Below are 20,406 nucleotides of genomic sequence, written 5' to 3' on the forward strand. Positions count from 1 at the left end.
GACAGATGGGTAAGGGGAGAAAGAGAGAATGACCACTTGGGAGAGCTGAGGATCCCGGTGCCACCACCCCGCTGACCAGAAGCTCTCGGGGTGTGCGAGAACATGTGGGCGGACGAAGAGAGAGCAGTAGGAGTAGCAGTGTTGTCTGTGGTGATCCATGTTTCCGTCAGTGCCAAGAAGTCGAGGGACTGGAGGGAGGCATAGGCTGAGATGAACTCTGCCTTGTTGGCCGCAGATCGGCAGTTCCAGAGGCTACCGGAGACCTGGAACTCCACGTGGGTCGTGCGCGCAGGGACCACCAGATTAGGGTGGCCGCGGCCACGCGGTGTGGAGCGTTTGTATGGTCTGTGCAGAGAGGAGAGAACAGGGATAGACAGACACATAGTTGACAGGCTACAGAAGAGGCTACGCTAATGCAAAGGAGATTGGAATAACAAGTGGACTACACGTCTCGAATGTTCAGAAAGTTAAGCTTACGTATCAAGAATCTTATTGACTAGAATGATTAAAATGATACAGTACTGCTGAAGTAGGCTAGCTGGCAGTGGGTGCGTTGTTGACAATGTGGCTAATAGGCTAACTTATTTATTTATGAAGCTATTTATGGAGCAAGCTAAAACAAACCGAGCCTAACGTAAGCTAGCTAGCTGCTGGGAGGATGTCATGGCAACATTGAATCATTTTTTTCAATGGCTACAGCTAGACGCAGGTGTCGTTTGGTTAGCAGGAAATGTAAATCGCTTTGCTAGCTAGTTATGCAGAACTTGAACGACTGTTATCCATCTCTTGTGCAGTGGTGTAAAAATACTTCAAAGTACTACTTAAGTAGTGTTTTGGGGGTATCTGTACTTTACTATTTATATGTTTGACAACTTTTAGTTTTACTTTACATTATCTTTCCCCCCCAAAATAATGTACTTTTTACTCCATAAAATGTATGACACCCAAAAGTAGTCGTTACATTTTGAATGCTTAGCAGGACAAGAAAATGGTCCAATTCACACACGTCCATGTATCAAGAACTTCCCTGGTCATCCCTACTGCCTCTGATCTGGCATGTATCAAGAGAACTTCCCCGGTCATCCCTACTGCCTCCGATCTGGCATGTATCAAGAGAACTTCCCTGGTCATCCCTACTGCCTCCGATCTGGCATGTATCAAGAGGACTTCCCTGGTCATCCCTACTGCCTCTGACCTGGCATGTATCAAGAGAACTTCCCCGGTCATCCCTACTGCCTCCGATCTGGCATGTATCAAGAGAACTTCCCCGGTCATCCCTACTGCCTCCGATCTGGCATGGATCAAGAGAACATTCCTGTGGCAGATGCCTTATTTGCTTAAAGGCCTGCTGTAGTTATGATTGGCTATGGAGCAGTCATGGAAGAGACAGATGTTTTTTAGGTTTAATGAATTTACTGCGGTGTCTATTTTCACAAACGCCTTACGCCCAAACCGGGCGCGCGTAAATTGATTTTGACCCCACACACCAAACGCGATCACGACGCTCAGGTTGAAATATCAAAACAAACTCTGAACCAATTATTTAAATTTGGGGACCGGTTGAAAAGCATTAAACATTTATGGCAATTTAGCTAGTTAGCTTGTAGTTGCTAGCTAATTTGTCCCGGGATATGTTACTTTACCTGAAATGCACAAGGTCCTCTACTCCGACAATTAATCCACACACAAGTCAACTGAGTCGTTTCTAGTCATCTCTCCTCCTTCCAGGCCTTTTCTTCTTTGGACTTTTATATTGCGATTGGCAACTAACTTTCATAAGGTGTATTACCATCACAACCTCAGTTAATCTTTCAATCACCCACGTGGATATAACCAATGAGGAGATGGCACGTGGGCAAATGCTTCTAAAAGCCAATGAGGAGATGAGAGAGGCAGGACTTGCAGCGTGTTCTGTGCAATAAATAGTAGAAACTTCTATTTTAGCGGCTGGCAACGCAGACGCTCATTGGCTCGCGCGATCAGTGTGGTTGAATAACATGTATGTGTATATTTATTTTGCAACGCACGTGACGAGAATGTTGTGGTCAGCGTGTTAATATACGTAATTCCCAAACATTAAGAATTCATGAAAACGTGAAAATGAACATATCTAAGTGCTCGCTTGTCATAAACAAAAGTATCATTCTTCATGTATATGAACAGATTTGAATAAGATTGAATGCTGCTAAAAATGCTGTCAGTTCCACTTTAATATCATGTTCAGATACACCTGTTGTTTTGGCTCTGTACTCCAGCAGTACTTATAAGGTTAATGTGCAGACTGTCAGCTTTAATTTGAGGGTATTTTCATCCATGTTGGGTGAACTGTTAGGAAATTACAGCACTTTTTTGTAAATAGTTTCCCGATTTTTAGGGGACCAACTGTATTCCATTCCCCACCCCCAAGACCCCCCCCCCCCCCCACAATGCACCAACAACAGAATGAACGAAAGAGAAAAAAGACAGACAGAAGAAAACAGCAAAACAACAATGCATTAAAAAAAACAGGACATCAAGGACAACTAAAATCATAACAGCCTACTATATATGTTTGTGTGCATGTCTGGCACTATTACATGTATGTGTGTGTTCTTGTTTGTGTTTATTTGAATGAGAGTGTGTGTGTGTATATACATGTGTACAAACCCCTGCACGGCATCAGCCTCAGGCAAACCGACGTTAGCTGTAAAAACACCTGCACGGAATCAGCCTCAGGCAAACCGACGTTGGCTGTAAAAACACCTGCACGGCATCAGCCTCAGGCAAACCAACATTAGCTGTAAAAACACCTGCACGGAATCAGCCTCAGGCAAACCGACGTTAGCTGTAAAAACACCTGCACGGAATCAGCCTCAGGCAAACCGACGTTAGCTGTAAAAACATCTGCACGGAATCAGCCTCAGGCAAACCGACGTTAGCTAGTTAGTTACATTTATCTGGTAAAATAAGGGTTAAATGCTTTAGAAACACTGTCACTGCCAGCGATTAGAGAAGTCGCTCTGGATAAGAGCGTCTGCTAAATGATTTAAATGTAATGTAAATGTAAACTAGAAGAAGAACAGGGATTAGAGAGGAAACTAGAAGAACAGGGATTAGAGCAGAAACTAGAAGAAGAACAGGGATTAGAGAGGAAACTAGAAGAAGAACAGGGATTAGAGAGGAAACTAGAAGAAGAACAGGGATTAGAGCAGAAACTAGAAGAAGAACAGGGATTAGAGAGGAAACTAGAAGAAGAACAGGGATTAGAGCAGAAACTAGAAGAAGAACAGGGATTAGAGAGGAAACTAGAAGAAGAACAGGGATTACAGAGGAAACTAGAAGAACAAGGATTAGAGAGGAAACTACAATAACATTTCACCTCCACCAGCCCTTTCCCTTGACACCACCTCCACCAGCCCTTACCGTTGACACCACCTCCACCAGCCCTTTCCGTTGACACCACCTCCACCAGCCCGTACCCGTTGACACCACTTCCACCAGCCCTTTCCGTTGACACCACCGTCACCATCCCGTACCGTTGACACCACCTCCACCAGATCAGCGTGGCGGATGTGTTGTTACCTACTCTTACCACTTGGGGGGCGGCCCATCAGGAAGTCCAGGATCCAGTTGCAGAGGGAGGTGTTTAGTCCCAGAGTCCTTAGCTTAGTGATGAGCTTTGAGGGCACTATGGTGTTGAACGCTGAGCTGTTGTCAATGAACAGCATTCTCACATAGGTGGTTTTTTTTTTTTTTTTTTTTTTTTTTTTTCACCTTTATTTAACCAGGTAGTCTAGTTGAGAACAAGTTCTCATTTGCAACTGCGACCTGGCCAAGATAAAGCATAGCAGTGTGAACAGACAACACAGAGTTACACATGGAGTAAACAATTAACAAGTCAATAACACAGTAGCAAAAGAGAGTCTATATACATTGTGTGCAAAAGGCATGAGGTAGGCAAATAATTACACTTTTGCAGATTAACACTGGAGTGATAAATGATCAGATGGTCATGTACAGGTAGATATATTGGTGTGCAAAAGAGCAGAAAAGTAAATAAATATAAACAGTATGGGGATGAGGTAGGTAAAATTGGGTGGGCTATTTACCGATAGACTATGTACACCTACAGCGATCGGTTAGCTGCTCAGATAGCAGATGTTTGAAGTTGGTGAGGGAGATAAGTGTCCAACTTCAGCGATTTTTGCGATTCGTTCGTTCACAGGCAGCAGAGAACTGGAACGGAAGGTGGCCAAATGAGGTGTTGGCTTTAGGGATGATCAGTGAGATACACCTGCTGTAGCGCGTGCTACGGGTGGGTGTTGCCATCGTGACCAGTGAACTGAGATAAGGCGGAGCTTTACCTAGCATGGACTTGTAGATGACCTGGAACCAGTGGATCTGGCGACGAATATGTAGCGAAGGCCAGCCGACTAGAGCATACAGGTTGCAGTGGTGCGTGGTATAAGGTGCTTTAGTGACAAAACGGATGGCACTGTGATAAACTGCATCCAGTTTTCTGAGTAGAGTGTTGGAAGCCATTTTGTAGATGACATCGCCGAAGTCGAGGATCGGTAGGATAGTCAGTTTTACTAGGGTAAGTTTGGCGGCGTGAGTGAAGAAGGCTTTGTTGCGGAATAGAAAGCCGACTCTAGATTTGATTTTAGATTGGAGATGTTTGATATGAGTCTGGAAGGAGAGTTTACAGTCTAGCCAGTCACCTAGGTACTTATAGATGTCCACATATTCTAGGTCGGAACCATCCAGGATGGTGATGCTAGTCGGGCGTGCGGGTGCAGGCAGCGAACGGTTGAAAAGCATGCATTTGGTTTTACTAGCATTTAAGAGCAGTTGGAGGCCACGGAAGGAGTGTTGTATGGCATTGAAGCTGGTTTGGAGGTTAGATAGCACAGTGTCCAATGACGGGCCGAAAGTGTAGAGAATGGTGTCGTCTGCCTAGAGGTGGATCAGGGAATCACCCGCAGCAAGAGCAACATCATTGATATATACAGAGAAAAGAGTCGGCCTGAGAATTGAACCCTGTGGCACCCCCATAGAGACTGCGAGAGGACCGGACAGCATGCCCTCCGATTTGACACACTGAACTCTGTCTGCAAAGTAGGCAGTCATCAGAAAAACCGAGGCTACTGAGTCTGCCGATAAGAATATGGTGATTGACAGAGTCGAAAGCCTTGGCAAGGTCGATGAAGACGGCTGCACAGTACTGTCTTTTATCGATGGCGGTTATGATATCGTTTAGTACCTTGAGCGTGGCTGAGGTGCACCCGTGACCGGCTCGGAAACCAGATTGCACAGCAGAGAAGGTACGGTGGGATTCGAGATGGTCAGTGACCTGTTTGTTGACTTGGCTTTCGAAGACCTTAGATAGGCAGGGCAGGATGGATATAGGTCTGTAACAGTTTGGGTCCAGGGTGTCTCCCCCTTTGAAGAGGGGGGATGACTGCGGCAGCTTTCCAATCCTTGGGGATCTCAGACGATATGAAAGAGAGGTTGAACAGGCTGGTAATAGGTGTTGCGACAATGCCGGCGGATAGTTTTAGAATTGAGAGGGTCCAGATTGTCAAGCCCAGCTGATTTGTACGGGTCCAGGTTTTGCAGCTCTTTCAGAACATCTGCTATCTGTATTTGTGTAAAGGAGAACCTGGAGAGGCTTGGGCGAGTAGCTGCGGGGGGGGGGGGGGGGAGCTGTTGGCCGAGGTTGGAGTAGCCAGGAGGAAGGCATAGCCAGCCTTTGAGAAATGCTTGTTGAAGTTTTCGATAATCATGGATTTATCGGTGGTGACCGTGTTACATAGCCTCAGTGCAGTGGGCAGCTGGGAGGAGGTGCTCTTGTTCTCCATGGACTTTAGTGTCCCAGAACTTTTTGGAGTTAGAGCTACAGGCTGCAAATTTCTGCTTGAAAAAGCTGGCCTTTGCTTTCCTGACTAACTGTGTGTATTGGTTCCTGACTTCCCTGAACAGTTGCATATCGTGGGGACTATTCGATGCTATTGCAGTCCGCCACAGGAAGTTTTCGTGCTGGTCGAGGGCAGTCAGGTCAGGTGTCCTTTTTGTCCAGGTGGGAAAGGGCAGTGTTGAGTGCAATAGAGAATGCATCATCTGTGGAACTGTTGGGGTGGTATGCAAATTGGAGTGGGTCTAGGGTTTCTGGGATAATGGTGTTGATTGTGAGCCATGACCAGCCTTTCAAAGCACTTAATGGCTACAGATGTGAGTACACTATGTACTGGATGTGTGCACAGCAGTGGCCATGTTGGCATAGAATCCTGACAGGTTATCATTATTGATGGAGGGGGGGTGTCGATCGAAATATTATTTTGGACGATATTATAGATACTAGCTAATGTATTTAATAATAATAATTGCGTCAGCTAGCGCTAGTCGGCTGTATCTGCACGAAAACTCTTTTTAAATAGTGAGCCATGTTTTTACATGATCAAAACTCATTTTCTCTCTGCAGTAGCAGACATATAGTGATATGTTTATGCATTAAATCTCAATAAAATATCGAATCGCAAAACATATACAGTACACATTTCAACGCACTCATTCAAGGGTTTTTCTTTATTTTTTAAAACTATTTTCTATTTTCAAAACTATGAAATAACCCATATGGAATTATGTAGTAACTTGTAATGAACACGAGGGGAGACAGAGAGCTGGTTTCAAGCGCAGGGCGCAGCAGGTGTTTATTGTAAAAGACCACAGGAGGAGGCAGGTAGCTGGGTCCAGGAGGAGGCAGAAGGTCATACACAGGAGGAGGCAGGTAGCTGGTTCCAGGAGGAGGCAGAAGGTCATACACAGGAGGAGGCAGAATGTCATACACAGGAGGAGGCAGAAGGTCATACACAGGAGGAGGCTGGGTCCAGGGGCAGGCAGAAGGTCATACACAGGAGGAGGCAGGTAGCTGGGTCCAGGGGCAGGCAGAAAGAAGGTCATACACAGGAGGAGGCAGGTAGCTGGGTCCAGGGGCAGGCAGAAGGTCATACACCGGGAATCCAAAAAGATAACAGTGCAGGCAGGGGAAAAGGCTAATAACATAGTCTGGGAGATGTGCCAAGAGGTTGATGACAGGAAATCTGATAAGCAGAAAATGTTGTTATTGAGAATGACCAAACACTATGATACACGGGAGGACTAATATGGGAATCAACAGAGCTCCGAATAGAATGTGTAAGAAAACAAACAAGACCTCACAATGACGGGGTGCAAAGAACTGAACTAAATAGTGTGTGATAATGACATACAGGTGATCAGAATTCAGGTGATTGGGATCTGGAGAGTGAACTGCATTCAGGGGATCTAGGTGTTTGAGAATGCTTGTCTAGCATTGGCTGTAAAGCATATTTTGAAAATCTGAGATGACAGTGTGATTAACAAAAGGCTAAGCTGTGTCTCAATATATTTCATTTGTGATTTTCATGAATAGGAAGATTTTCTAGGAAGATTTATGTCCGCTGCGTTATGCTAATTAGTTTGAAGCGATGATTACGCTCCCGGATCCGGGTTTGAGAGTCGCAAGAAGTTTTAAGGGGATCTATGTGTTTGAGAGTGTGAGTTAGTGTGAGCTGCATTTAGGATATCTAGGTGTTTGAGTTTTAAGCAGGTGTTGTATAACCAAATAAGTGTTAAACAAATCAAAAATATATTTTATTATTTGAGATTCTTCTAAGTAGCTGCCTTGATGACAGCTTTGCGCACTTTTGGCATTCTCTCAACCAGCTTCATGAGGTAGTCACCTGGAATGCATTTCAATTAACAGGTGTGCTTTGTTAAAAGTTTTTAATTTGTGGAATTTCTTTCCTTAAGGCGTTTGAGCCAATCAGTTGTGTTGTGACAAGGTTGGGGTGGTTTACAGAAGACAGCCCTATTTGGTAAGAGACCAAGTCCATATTATGGCAAGAACAGCTCAAATAAGCAAAGAGAAACGACAGTCCATCATTACTTTAAGACATGAAGGTCCGTCAATCTGGAACATTTGTGCAGTTGCAAAAACCATCAAGCGCTATGATGAAACTGGCTCTCATGAGGTCCGCCACAAGAATGGAAGACCCAGAGTTACCTCTACTGCAGAGGATAAGTTCATTAGAGTTACCAGCCTCAGAAATTGCAGCCCAAATAAATGCATCACAGAGTTTAAGTAACAGACACATCTCAACATCAACTGTTCAGAGGAGACTGCGTGAATCAGGCCTTCATGGTCAAATTGCTGCAAAGAAACCACTACTGAAGGACACAAGCTTTGCTGGTGACACTGTCTGCGATTTATTTAGTATTCAAGGCACACCACATTCTGCAGCGATACGCCATCCCATCTGGTTTGCACTTAATCCCACTATCATTTGTTTTTAACAGGACAATGACCCAACACACCTCCAGGCTGTGTAAGGGCTATTTGACCAAGGAGGAGATTGATGGAGTGCTTTATCAGATGACCTGGCCTCTGCAATCCCCCAACCTCAACTCAACTGAGATGGTTTGGGATGAGTTGGACCACAAGAGGGAAGGAAAAGCAGCCAACAAGCGCTCAGCATATGTGGGAACTCCTTCAAGACTGTTGGAAAAGCATTCCTCGTGAAGCGGGCTGAGAGAATACCAAGACTGTGCAAAGCTGTCATCAAGGCAAAGGGTGGCTACTTTGAAGAATCTCAAATATAAAATATAGATTTTTTTAGTCACTACATTATTCGATATATGGTTATATGGTACGGTGAGGTCTCAGCCCTAGTTGTCATATCACACTGGCATAAGCTGCCTGCTGGGAGACATCTTGGTCTGGGAGACATCTTGGTCTGGGAGACATCTTGGTCTGGGAGACATCTTGGCCTGGGAGACATCTTGGCCTGGGAGACATCTTGGCCTGGGAGACATCTTGGTCTGGGAGACATCTTGGTCTGGGAGACATCTTGGTCTGGGAGACATATTGGCCTGGGAGACATCTTGGCCTGGGAGACATCTTGGCCTGGGAGACATCTTGGCCTGGGAGACATCTTGGCCTGGGAGACATGTTGGTCTGGGAGACATCTTGGCCTGGGAGACATGTTGGTCTGGGAGACATCTTGGCCTGGGAGACATCTTGGTCTGGGAGACCGAGACAACTTGTTTTATCTGTCTCTCTGCTGACACAGAACCCAGAGGCTTTTGATCCATTGGTCAGAATAAATAAGAGGGAGATGGAGAGATAAAGGGATTCAGTCGATGAAAGGAGGGAGAGAGAAATGGGGGAAGAAACAGAAAACAGACAGAACATTGGGATGGGTAGAATGAACGCTTGAAGATGTGAGCTGTGTTGCCATGACAACGGGGCCTATTAGTTAACCGAACTGTGTTGCCATGGCACGTGTCTCCACGGTGATGCAGCCCTGTCCGGACCACACCCACTAAACCAACAAGCTCCTTTACCAGCTGTCTGAGAGGGAACAGAGAAGAAGAGGAAAGGTGCAGAGACTGTCTGGAGCTGAATGGCAGTGTGTGTTTAACTTTTGTTGAGCCCCCAAGGGGTGTGTGTGTGTGTGTGTGTGTGTGTGTGTGTGTGTGTGTGTGTGTGTGTGTGTGTGTGTGTGTGTGTGTGTGTGTGTGTGTGTGTGTGTGTGTGTGTGTGTGTGTGTGTGTGTGTGTGTGTGTGTGTGTGTTCGCCTATTTGAATCTACACAGACTACTTTGAAGTCATCTGATTTTTTAAAATGTTTTATACCCAACCATTTTTCCTATTCTAGTTGAGTAAATGTGTAATCCTCATTGCCTGGCCATGCAACATCTGAGAAACGACTGATGTATTCCCAACTAGTTAGTGATGTATAACCAACTAGTGATGTATAACCAACTAGTGATGTATAACCAACTAGTGATGTATAACCAACTAGTGCTGTATAACCAACTACCAACTAGTGCTGTATAACCAACTAGTGCTGTATAACCAACTAGTGATGTATAACCAACTAGTGCTGTATAACCAACTAGTGATGTATAACCAACTAGTGATGTATAACCAACTAGTGCTGTATAACCAACTACCAACTAGTGCTGTATAACCAGCTACCAACTAGTGCTGTATAACCAACTAGTGATGTATAACCAGCTACCAACTAGTGCTGTATAACCAACTAGTGCTGTATAACCAACTAGTGATGTATAACCAACTACCAAATAGTGTTGTATAACCAACTACCAACTAGTGATGTATAACCAACTAGTGATGTATAACCAACTAGTGATGTATGTATAACCAACTGTATAACCAACTACCAACTAGTGATGTATAACCAACTAACTAGTGATGTATAAACTAGTGATGTATAACCAACTAGTGATGTAACCAACTAGTGATGTATAACCAACTACCAACTAGTGATGTATATAACCAACTAGTGATGTATAACCAACTAGTGATGTATAACCAACTACCAACTAGTGATGTATAACCAACTAGTGTATGTATAACTAGTGATGTATAACCAACTAGTGATGTATAACCAACTAGTGATGTATAACCAACTAGTGATGTATAACCAACTAGTGATGTATAACCAACTAGTGATGTATAACCAACTACCAACTAGTGATGTATAACCAACTAGTGATGTATAACCAACTAGTGATGTATAACCAACTAGTGATGTATAACCAACTAGTGATGTATAACCAACTAGTGATGTATAACCAACTAGTGATGTATAACCAACTACCAACTAGTGCTGTATAACCAACTAGTGATGTATAACCAACTAGTGATGTATAACCAACTAGTGTTGTATAACCAACTACCAACTAGTGATGTATAACCAACTAGTGATGTATAACCAACTAGTGATGTATAACCAACTAGTGATGTATAACCAACTAGTGATGTATAACCAACTAGTGATGTATAACCAACTACCAACTAGTGATGTATAACCAACTAGTGATGTATAACCAACTAGTGATGTATAACCAACTAGTGATAACCAACTACCAACTAGTGATAAACCAACTAGTGATGTATAACCAACTACCAACTAGTGATGTATAACCAACTAGTGATGTATAACCAACTAGTAATGTATAACCAACTAGTGATGTATAAACAACTAGTGATGTATAACCAACTACCAACTAGTGCTGTAAAACCAACTAGTGATGTATAACCAACTACCAACTAGTGATGTATAACCAACTACCAACTAGTGATGTATAACCAACTAGTGATGTATAACCAACTAGTGATGTATAACCAACTACCAACTAGTGATGTCTAACCAACTACCAACTAGTGATGTCTAACCAACTACCAACTAGTGCTGTCTAACCAACTACCAACTAGTGCTGTATAACCAACTAGTGATGTATAACCGACTACCAACTAGTGAAGTCTAACCAACTACCAACTAGTGCTGTATAACCAACTACCAACTAGTGATGTATAACCAACTAGTGATGTATAACCAACTACCAACTAGTGATGTCTAACCAACTACCAACTAGTGATGTCTAACCAACTACCAACTAGTGATGTATAACCAACTAGTGATGTATAACCAACTAGTGATGTCTAACCAACTACCAACTAGTGATGTCTAACCAACTAGTGATGTATAACCAACTACCAACTAGTGATGTATAACCAACTACCAACTAGTGATGTCTAACCAACTACCAACTAGTGATGTATAACCAACTAGTGATGTATAACCAACTACCAACTAGTGCTGTATAACCAACTAGTAATGTATAACCAACTACCAACGAGTGTTGTATTACCAACTAGTGTTGTATAACCAACTAGTGATGTATAACCAACTACCAACTAGTGATGTCTAACCAACTAGTGATGTATAACCAACTACCAACTAGTGATGTCTAACCAACTAGTGCTGTATAACCAACTAGTGATGTATAACCAACTAGTGATGTATAACCAACTACCAACTAGTGCTGTATAACCAACTAGTAATGTATAACCAACTACCAACGAGTGTTGTATTACCAACTAGTGTTGTATAACCAACTAGTGATGTATAACCAACTACCAACTAATGCTGTATAACCAACTAGTGTTGTATAACCAACTAGTGATGTATAACCAACTACCAACTAATGCTGTATAACCAACTAGTGATGTATAACCAGCTAGTAATGTATAACCAACTACCAACTAATGCTGTAAAACCAACTAGTGTTGTATAACCAACTAGTGTTGTATAACCAACTAGTTAGTGCTGTAAAACCAACAAGTGTTGTATAACCAACTACCAACTAGTGCTGTATAACCAACTAGTGCTGTATAACCAACTAGTTAGTGCTGTAAAACCAACTAGTGTTGTATAACCAACTAGTGCTGTAAAACCAACTAGTGCTGTATAACCAACTACCAACTAGTGCTGTAAAACCAACTAGTGCAGTCTAACCAACTACCAACTAGTGCTGTATAACCAACTACCAACTAGTGATGTATAACCAACTACCAACTAGTGATGTATAACCAACTAGTGATGTCTGACCAATGACCAACTAGTGATGTATAACCAACTACCAACTAGTGCTGTATAACCAACTACCAACTAGTGATGTATAACCAACTAGTGCTGTATAACCAACTAGTGATGTATAACCAACTAGTGATGTATAACCAACTAGTGCTGTATAACCAACTACCGACTAGTGATGTATAACCAACTAGTGATGTATAACCAACTAGTGCTGTATAACCAACTACCAACTAGTGATGTATAACCAACTAGTGATGTATAACCAACTACCAACTAGTGCTGTATAACCAACTACCAACTAGTGCTGTATAACCAACTAGTGATGTATAACCAACTAGTGATGTATAACTAGTGATGTATAACCAACTAGTGATGTATAACCAACTAGTGATGTATAACCAACTACCAACTCGTGCTGTATAACCAACTAGTGATGTATAACCAACTACCAACTAGTGATGTATAACCAACTAGTGATGTATAACCAACTAGTGATGTCTAACCAACTAGTGATGTATAACCAGCTACCAACTAGTGCTGTATAACCAACTACCAACTAGTGCTATATAACTAACTAGTGATGTATAACCAACTAGTGCTATATAACTAACTAGTGATGTATAACCAACTACCAACTAGTGCTATATAACTAACTAGTGCTGTATAACCAACTAGTGCTGTATAACCAACTAGTGATGTATAACCAACTAGTGATGTATAACCAACTACCAACTAGTGCTATATAACTAACTAGTGTTGTATAACCAACTAGTGCTGTAAAACCAACTAGTGATGTATAACCAACTAGTGTTGTATAACCAACTAGTGCTGTATAACCAACTACCAACTAGTGATGTCTAACCAACTACCAACTAGTGATGTCTAACCAACTGCCAACTAGTGCTGTATAACCAACTACCAACTAGTGATGTAATATAATAATAATAATATAATAATAATAATAATAATAATAATAATATATGCCATTTAGCAGACGCTTTTATCCAAAGCGACTTACAGTCATGTGTGCATACATTCTAACCAACTAGTATGTATAACCAACTACCAACTAGGTGGTCCCAACTAGTGGTATCCAACTAGTGAACCCACTACCCTGTGCGTTAACAAACGCCATGCTCTACCAACTGAGCTACAACTAATGCTATAACGTAGTGCTGTATAACCAACTAACCAACTACCAACTAGTGCTGTATAACCAATGTGTTGTATTACCTACTACATACTTGTGTTGTATAACCAACTCCTATAGTCGATGTCATGTCAGGCTAGTTGTCCTGTATATATCAGGTCTAACTGACCAGTCTATGATGTCAGGTCTAACTGACCAGTCTATGATGTCAGGTCAGTTTGTGTTTTCTTCTCTCAGCCTGGTCACACCAGATCAGTTTGTGTTTTCTTCTCTCAGCCTGGTCACACCAGATCAGTTTGTGCTGTCTTCTCTCAGCCTGGTCACACCAGATCAGTTAGTGCTATCTTGCCAACTCCTATGGTCATTGTCATGCCAAACATGTACAGATCTGGGATCAGGGTCGTAATCTGCTGTTTGTTATCTCTAACTGACCAGTGTCCTCTACCCTCCTCTCCTCATCTCTCCTCTCCAGGGGGTCGCCTGCTCTCTTGGGGGTGGACACCAGATCACATGGGATGTTTGTGGGGACGGTTCCGCCTGGTCACACCAGACAGATGTCAGCAGTTTGTGTTTTCTTTTCTCAACCACAGCCCATTCCTGCCCTCCGTCTTCTCTCAGCCTCTTTAGTGCTATCTTGATTGGCTGTGGCACTGGCCACTCATGGGATGTGTGGGGACGGTTCCGAGACAGATGTCAGCGAACCACAGCCCATTCCTGCCCTCCGGCCTCTTGGATTGGCAGTGGCACTGGCCACTCTATGGCACTGTGTGCTGTGAGGACAGGTGAAGAGGAGTCTACAGAGGACATGGAGATAGAACAAGCTACACTATAGTTTGAAACTAGCATGTTTTGAGCTAACTTATCAGGACTGTATCTGGGTAAGATCGCGGACCGCTTGTGTCGCTGATTTGAAGCTCAATGTCTTATCGTTTTATCTCTATGGCAGAGGACACCCGGCTCACTGTGGGGCGTGAGAGTAACATGATAGGGTATGAATCATGATCACCCAGTCTATGGGGAATGAGCCTCCGGGGAAAATCTGGGAGGAGGACATTCTGAAGGTTGTAAAGTATGTGGGTGTGTCTTGTCTGAGCAAAATAGCCAGACCCTGTTATGATTGCTTTGTTGTTGGCCAAAGTAAGACACGTGTAAGTTCAGTAATGACCGGTACATTCTAACTGTCTTCGTAATGTCTTTTTATTTCCATCTATGACACAGTGCCATTTTTGGTTCCAAGAAGCCTGTCAGAGTAGGAGGGGCTGATCTAGGATCAATTCTATTTCTATTCTAATCCATTCAGAATGTAAACCCCATTTCCAAATGTTCCTACCTGAAAAGCATTGAATTTGAATTGAAATTTCAATGCACATCCTGAATTTACTGGAATTAAAAATTGGAATTGACCCTAAACATACAGTCCGTGTAATCATATTCTTGTAGTCATTTTAAAAGACGAAACCGATCCTAGATCAGCACACACTTGCTACATACGGCCCCAGGTCTGTATTCAAATTGTGAGACGGCAAAATAAATATTGTTTCTGGCGTTAGAGACGGGTGAGTTATGTTTGATCAGGGACAGAGGCTGTCATTCCTCGAGCCCAGTCCAGATAGGATTGAGGGTCAGGGAGATGGATACACAAGTCTGTTAGTCTATACATGATGCCTATGTCCCAAGACATAAAGTACAGTCAAAAGTTTGGGTGCACCTACTACTCATTCAAGGGTTTTTCTATATTTTTTTTATTATTTTCTACATTGTAGCATAATTTGTAAAGACATCACAACTATGAAATAACACATATGGAATCATGTAGTAACCAAAAAAGTGTTAAAACAAAATATATTATTTTAGATTTTTCAAAGTAGCTACCCTTTGCCTTAATGACAGCTTTGCACACTCTTGACATTCTCTCTCTCAGCTTCATGATGACAGATTGACAGATTTCCACTCATGTTTCTTGGCCCAAGCAAGTCTCTTCTTATGGTCCTTCTGTAGCTCAGTTGGTAGAGCATGGCGCTTGTAACGCCAGGGTAGTGGGTTCGATTCCCGGGACCACCCATATGTAGAATGTATGCACACATGACTGTAAGTCGCTTTGGATAAAAGCGTCTGCTAAATGGCATATTATTATTATTATTGTTGTCCTTTTAGTAGTGGTTTCTTTGCAGCAATTCAGCCATGAAGGCCTGATTCACACAGTCTTCTCTGAACAGTTGATGTTGAGATGTGTCTTTTACTTAAACTCTGAAGCATTTATTTGTGCCGCAATCTGAGGTGCAGTTAACTCTAATGAACTTATCCTCTGCAGCAGAGGTAACTCTGGGTCTCTGGGTAACTCTGGGTCTTCCTTTCCTGTGGTGGTCCTCATGAGAGCCAGTTTCATCATAGCGCTTAATGGTTATTGCAACTGCGCTACATTTTTTATTTTATCTAACTAGGCAAGTCAGTTAAGAACAAATTCTTATTTTCAACGACGGCCTAGGAACGGGCAGAACGACAGATTTGTACCTTGTCAGCTCGGGGATTTGAACTTGCAACCTTTCGGTTACTAGTCCAACGCTCCAACCACGAGGCCACCCTGCCTCCCCATGATTCCATATGTGTTATTTCAGTTTTGATGTCTTCACTATTATTCCACAACATAGTGAGTAGTTCAAAGTTTTGACTGGTCCTTTCCCAGTTTGTCTTCCTGATTGATTCACAGGATACATAGGTCCATGCCTAGGGCCCTATTTATATATATATCCCCTCTTGGCCCTTCCCTCTCCTCTTGTCATGCCAGTGTAGATTCCCATTGATTAACATGGCTATTGATGGCCTGAAGTATATGCTAGGCCAGTGCTGTAGTTCCATCTCTCCAAGTCTGTCACTGACCCCCTTTTTTATTGCAGTGATCTTGACTGACAGAAAGCACTCAAATCTCCTGGACTTCCTCACTCACCTCTGTGTCCCAAATGGCGTCCCTAATTCCCTTTTGTAGGGCACATGTCTCATCGGGCTCTGGTCAAAAGGAGTGTACTTTTTAAGGAATAGGGTTCTGGTCAAAAGTAGTGAACTATATAGAGGGAATAGGGTTCTATAGGATTCTGGTCAAAAGTAGTGCACTATATAGGGAATAGGGTTCCATAGGGCTCTGGTCTAAAGTAGTGCACTATATATGGAATAGGGTTCTATAGGGCTCTGGTCTAAAGTAGTGCACTATATATGGAATAAGGTTCTATAGGGCTCTGGTCTAAAGTAGTGCACTATATAGAGGGAATAGGGTTCTATAGGGCCCTGGTCTAAAGTTCTATAGGGTTCTGGTCAAAAGTAGTGCACTATATAGGGAATAGGGTTCCATAGGGCTCTGGTCTAAAGTAGTGCACTATATATGGAATAGGGTTCTATAGGGCTCTGGTCTAAAGTAGTGCACTATATAGAGGGAATAGGGTTCTATAGGGTTCTGGTCTATAGTAGTGCACTATATAGGGAATAGGGTTCTATAGGGCTCTGGTCTATAGTAGTGCACTATATATGGAATAGGGTTCTATAGGGCTCTGGTCTATAGTAGTGCACTATATAGGGAGTAGGGTGCCATTTGGGACACACGTTCAGGCTATGCTGTTATACAGTATCCGCTGGCCCCGTAGAATGCTATATGTGTACCAGTCCCATTTAAAGGTTATAGGGGTCATATTTGTCATAATTACTGATGTTTGAAGGCCATGTATAAGAGGTGATATAAGGATGAACGTTACATGTCTTCACTGTATGTTATGGGGTTATGTTTACATTGAAATACTGCAGGTGTTCTGTCAAATCCTCTCTCGTTTAAATGTTTCCAATTTGAATGGCCCTTGACACCTCTGATGGTGTCTGTCTGTCTGTGCATTCTGATAAGCGATCGTACAGTTTGCAGAATATATTACAATATCGTCGTGTATGTTTATCTATGCAAAGAAATATATGATATGGGATTGGGCGGCAGCCTGAAAACATTGATCTCACTGAAATATGAAATTGTGATGGAAAAATGACTGTAAAAAGACGACATAAAATGTAGATAGACCAATGAATTACTATCTTTGACTTTCTTCAAAAAATAAATCAACACTCATTGAAAAATAATCGTGTGTGTTTTAAAATGTTTATTTTATTTTTTCACTATTTAAATGTACACTCTGACTCTGAACTGTTTCAGAACTTTTCAGGAAAAAATACACAGAAATCCCTAAATAACAAACCAGTTGAAACGGTCACTGAAGGGAACGAACACCCTGCAAATAACTAGACACACAGAATGTACACTGTTCAAACCAAACACTGTTCGAGTTTCACAAAAAACAGACCACAATAGTTTCCTGTTTTGTTTGGGTTAATGATTGTTATAAAGGATTACTGCTGGGTCGTATTCATTAGGAGGTGGAACGGAAAAAGTTTCAAAAACGTTTTAAAAACGTGTTACTTATTGGATTAATTTCAAGAAGTCCCTCCCTTGTTTCAGTCCGTTTACTTCCGTTTTGCTGCCTAATGAACATGACCCTGTTGTTTGGTCCATGTTGGACACCATAGTTTCCTCCCATTGTGCTCAGTGAGTTCCATTGGCAGCCATTGGTCCAGCTGTGTTCTGTCAGGAAGCACATCGACATCTCCGTAAGCTGTCAGTCAGTAGGCAGTGTGTTTTTGTAGTTGGTTTGATAAACATGTTGGTCCCTTAATAACAGTAATTACCATATTTAATATTACAAATGATGTAAACTGGGGAATAACCCTTGACTTAAAGCCTGCAGGTATAATGAATTATAAGACTTAATACAGCGTTGTCTCCGTATCATCTCATTGTGACCAAATAACAGTCATTTTAGAGCCATTTTAAAGGTGGGGTTGTACATTTTACACAGAAACATAGCATATTATAAACCTTATAATAAGACATTAAAGATATATATACATGCTTTATAACAAGTAATAAAACATAATACCTGCAAGCTAAAAGGGATACCAAATTATGCTTTTACAACCAATCACACTGCTTGGACAAAACATTAGGAACACCTGCTCTTTCTATGACAGACTGACCAGGTGAATCCAGGTGAGAGCTACGATCCCTTATTGATGTCACTTGTTAAATCCACTTCAATCAGTGTAGATGAAGGAGAGGATTGTGTGTGTGTGTGCCATTCTGTGGATAAAATATTGAAGTGCCTTTGAACAGGGGTATGGTAGTAGGTTCCAGGCGCACCAGTTTGTGTTAAGAACTGCAACGCTTCTGGGTTTTTCACGCTCATCAGTTTCCCCTGTGTGTCAAGAGTGGTCCAAAGGACATCCAGCCAACTGGACACAACAGTGGGAATCATTGGAGTCAACATGGGCCAGCATCCCTGTGGAACACTTTCGACACCTTGTAGAGTGCGTCGTGCCCTGAAGAATTGAGGCTGTTCTGAGAGTAGTATTAGGAAGGTGTTCCTAATGTTTTGTACTCTTTGTATTTTCAACTTTTTTGAATTGATATCCATTATGCATTTTTTTTTTGTTATACTGCCTTGCCTGCCTAAGCTTTCAGATGTTGTACTACCGATTATTGATTTGACTGACAGCTGAACGACTACACGGACTAGTCTTTCATGTTCGTTTAAACAAATTCCCCCTGGTATGATTCAGTAAATTAGAGGCACTTTTCCACTATGATGAAGTGACAGTGTTCTGGCTATGATTTTATTTACAGTAGGTTGCTTCACCTATTAAGTGCCCTCACATGCTGAGAGTTTAAAAAAAAAAAAAAAAATGTTGGTTGGAAAATATAGGCCTACTGTTGCTAATTGGTATTTTACACCTACAACCATGACATTGAATAAGAAAGATATACACATTGTTGTTCAACTGCAATCTTGTGTTGATACTTGATAGGCTAAATGTGTGTGTGACATTTCTATCAGGAAGTTAGCCCTAAAGTGGAATTTGTTTAAACAACACAGTTGAAGGTTTTCAACTGACCGCTTTGTAATAGCAAATCTGGTCGTTGTAATGCCTTGGTTTAGTGATCAACAGCAAAGACATGACTGGTGTGTTTAAGAAATCATTATATTGCACTTTGTTTTGGTGTGTTTTGGTCTCCTATGTGGACAAACAGTATTTAAATCCTAACTTTATCTCAGAAAGTATAATGAAAGGATTTTTTTTATTTCACAGGTGCAAACAGTCCAAAAGGCTAATAAGTATTATTATTATGTGAAAATGACAGTGCAACTTTACTATGTAAAGACTAACTCGGTTTCGTCTGGCTGACATAAGTGATAATCTTTTCGGGAAAGTGGGTGATAGAACCGTAGGAACAGAGATAATCTGTTGGGGAAAGGGGTGATAGAACCGTAGGAACAGAGATAATCTGTTGGAGAAAGGGGGGTGATAGAACCATAGGAACAGAGATAATCTGTTGGGGAAAGTGGGTGATAGAACCGTAGGAACAGAGATAATCTGTTGGAGAAAGGGGGGTGATAGAACCATAGGAACAGAGAATCTGTTGGGGAAAGGGGTGATAGAACCGTAGGAACAGAGATAATCTATTGGTGAAAGGGGTGATAGAACCGTAGGAACAGAGATAATTTGTTGGAGAAAGGGGGGTGATAGAGCCGTAGGAACAGAGATAATCTGTTGGGGAAAGAGGGTGATAGAGCCGTAGGAACAGAGATAATCTGTTGGTGAAAGGGGAACAGAGATAATCTGTTGGTGAAAGGGGTGATAGAACCGTAGGAACATAGATAATTTGTTGGAGAAAGGGGGGTGATAGAACCGTAGGAACAGAGATAA

The 20,406-nt window shown here is 42.1% G+C and overlaps 1 protein-coding gene across 2 annotated transcripts in view; it reads left to right on the top strand.

Moving 5' to 3' along the window:
• The window catches only part of sergef (secretion regulating guanine nucleotide exchange factor), a 32,989-nt gene extending 17,296 nt beyond the window's left edge, over positions 1–15,693 (top strand). Inside the window, exons 9-10 of one of the 2 annotated variants that reach the window (XM_046343718.1) lie at positions 14,090–14,116; positions 14,272–15,693. In XM_046343718.1, the coding sequence (XP_046199674.1) occupies positions 14,090–14,116; positions 14,272–14,393 (149 nt within the window). In that variant the 3' untranslated portion in view covers positions 14,394–15,693. Of the gene's footprint in view, positions 1–8,355; positions 8,398–14,089; positions 14,117–14,271 lie in introns of those variants that run through there. The other variant, XM_046343711.1, reaches the window with a different exon arrangement.
• The last annotated feature ends 4,713 nt before the right edge of the window (positions 15,694–20,406 follow it).

Source organism: Oncorhynchus gorbuscha, linkage group LG01 (genome assembly GCF_021184085.1).
Source record: "Oncorhynchus gorbuscha isolate QuinsamMale2020 ecotype Even-year linkage group LG01, OgorEven_v1.0, whole genome shotgun sequence".
NCBI lineage: Eukaryota > Metazoa > Chordata > Actinopteri > Salmoniformes > Salmonidae > Oncorhynchus > Oncorhynchus gorbuscha.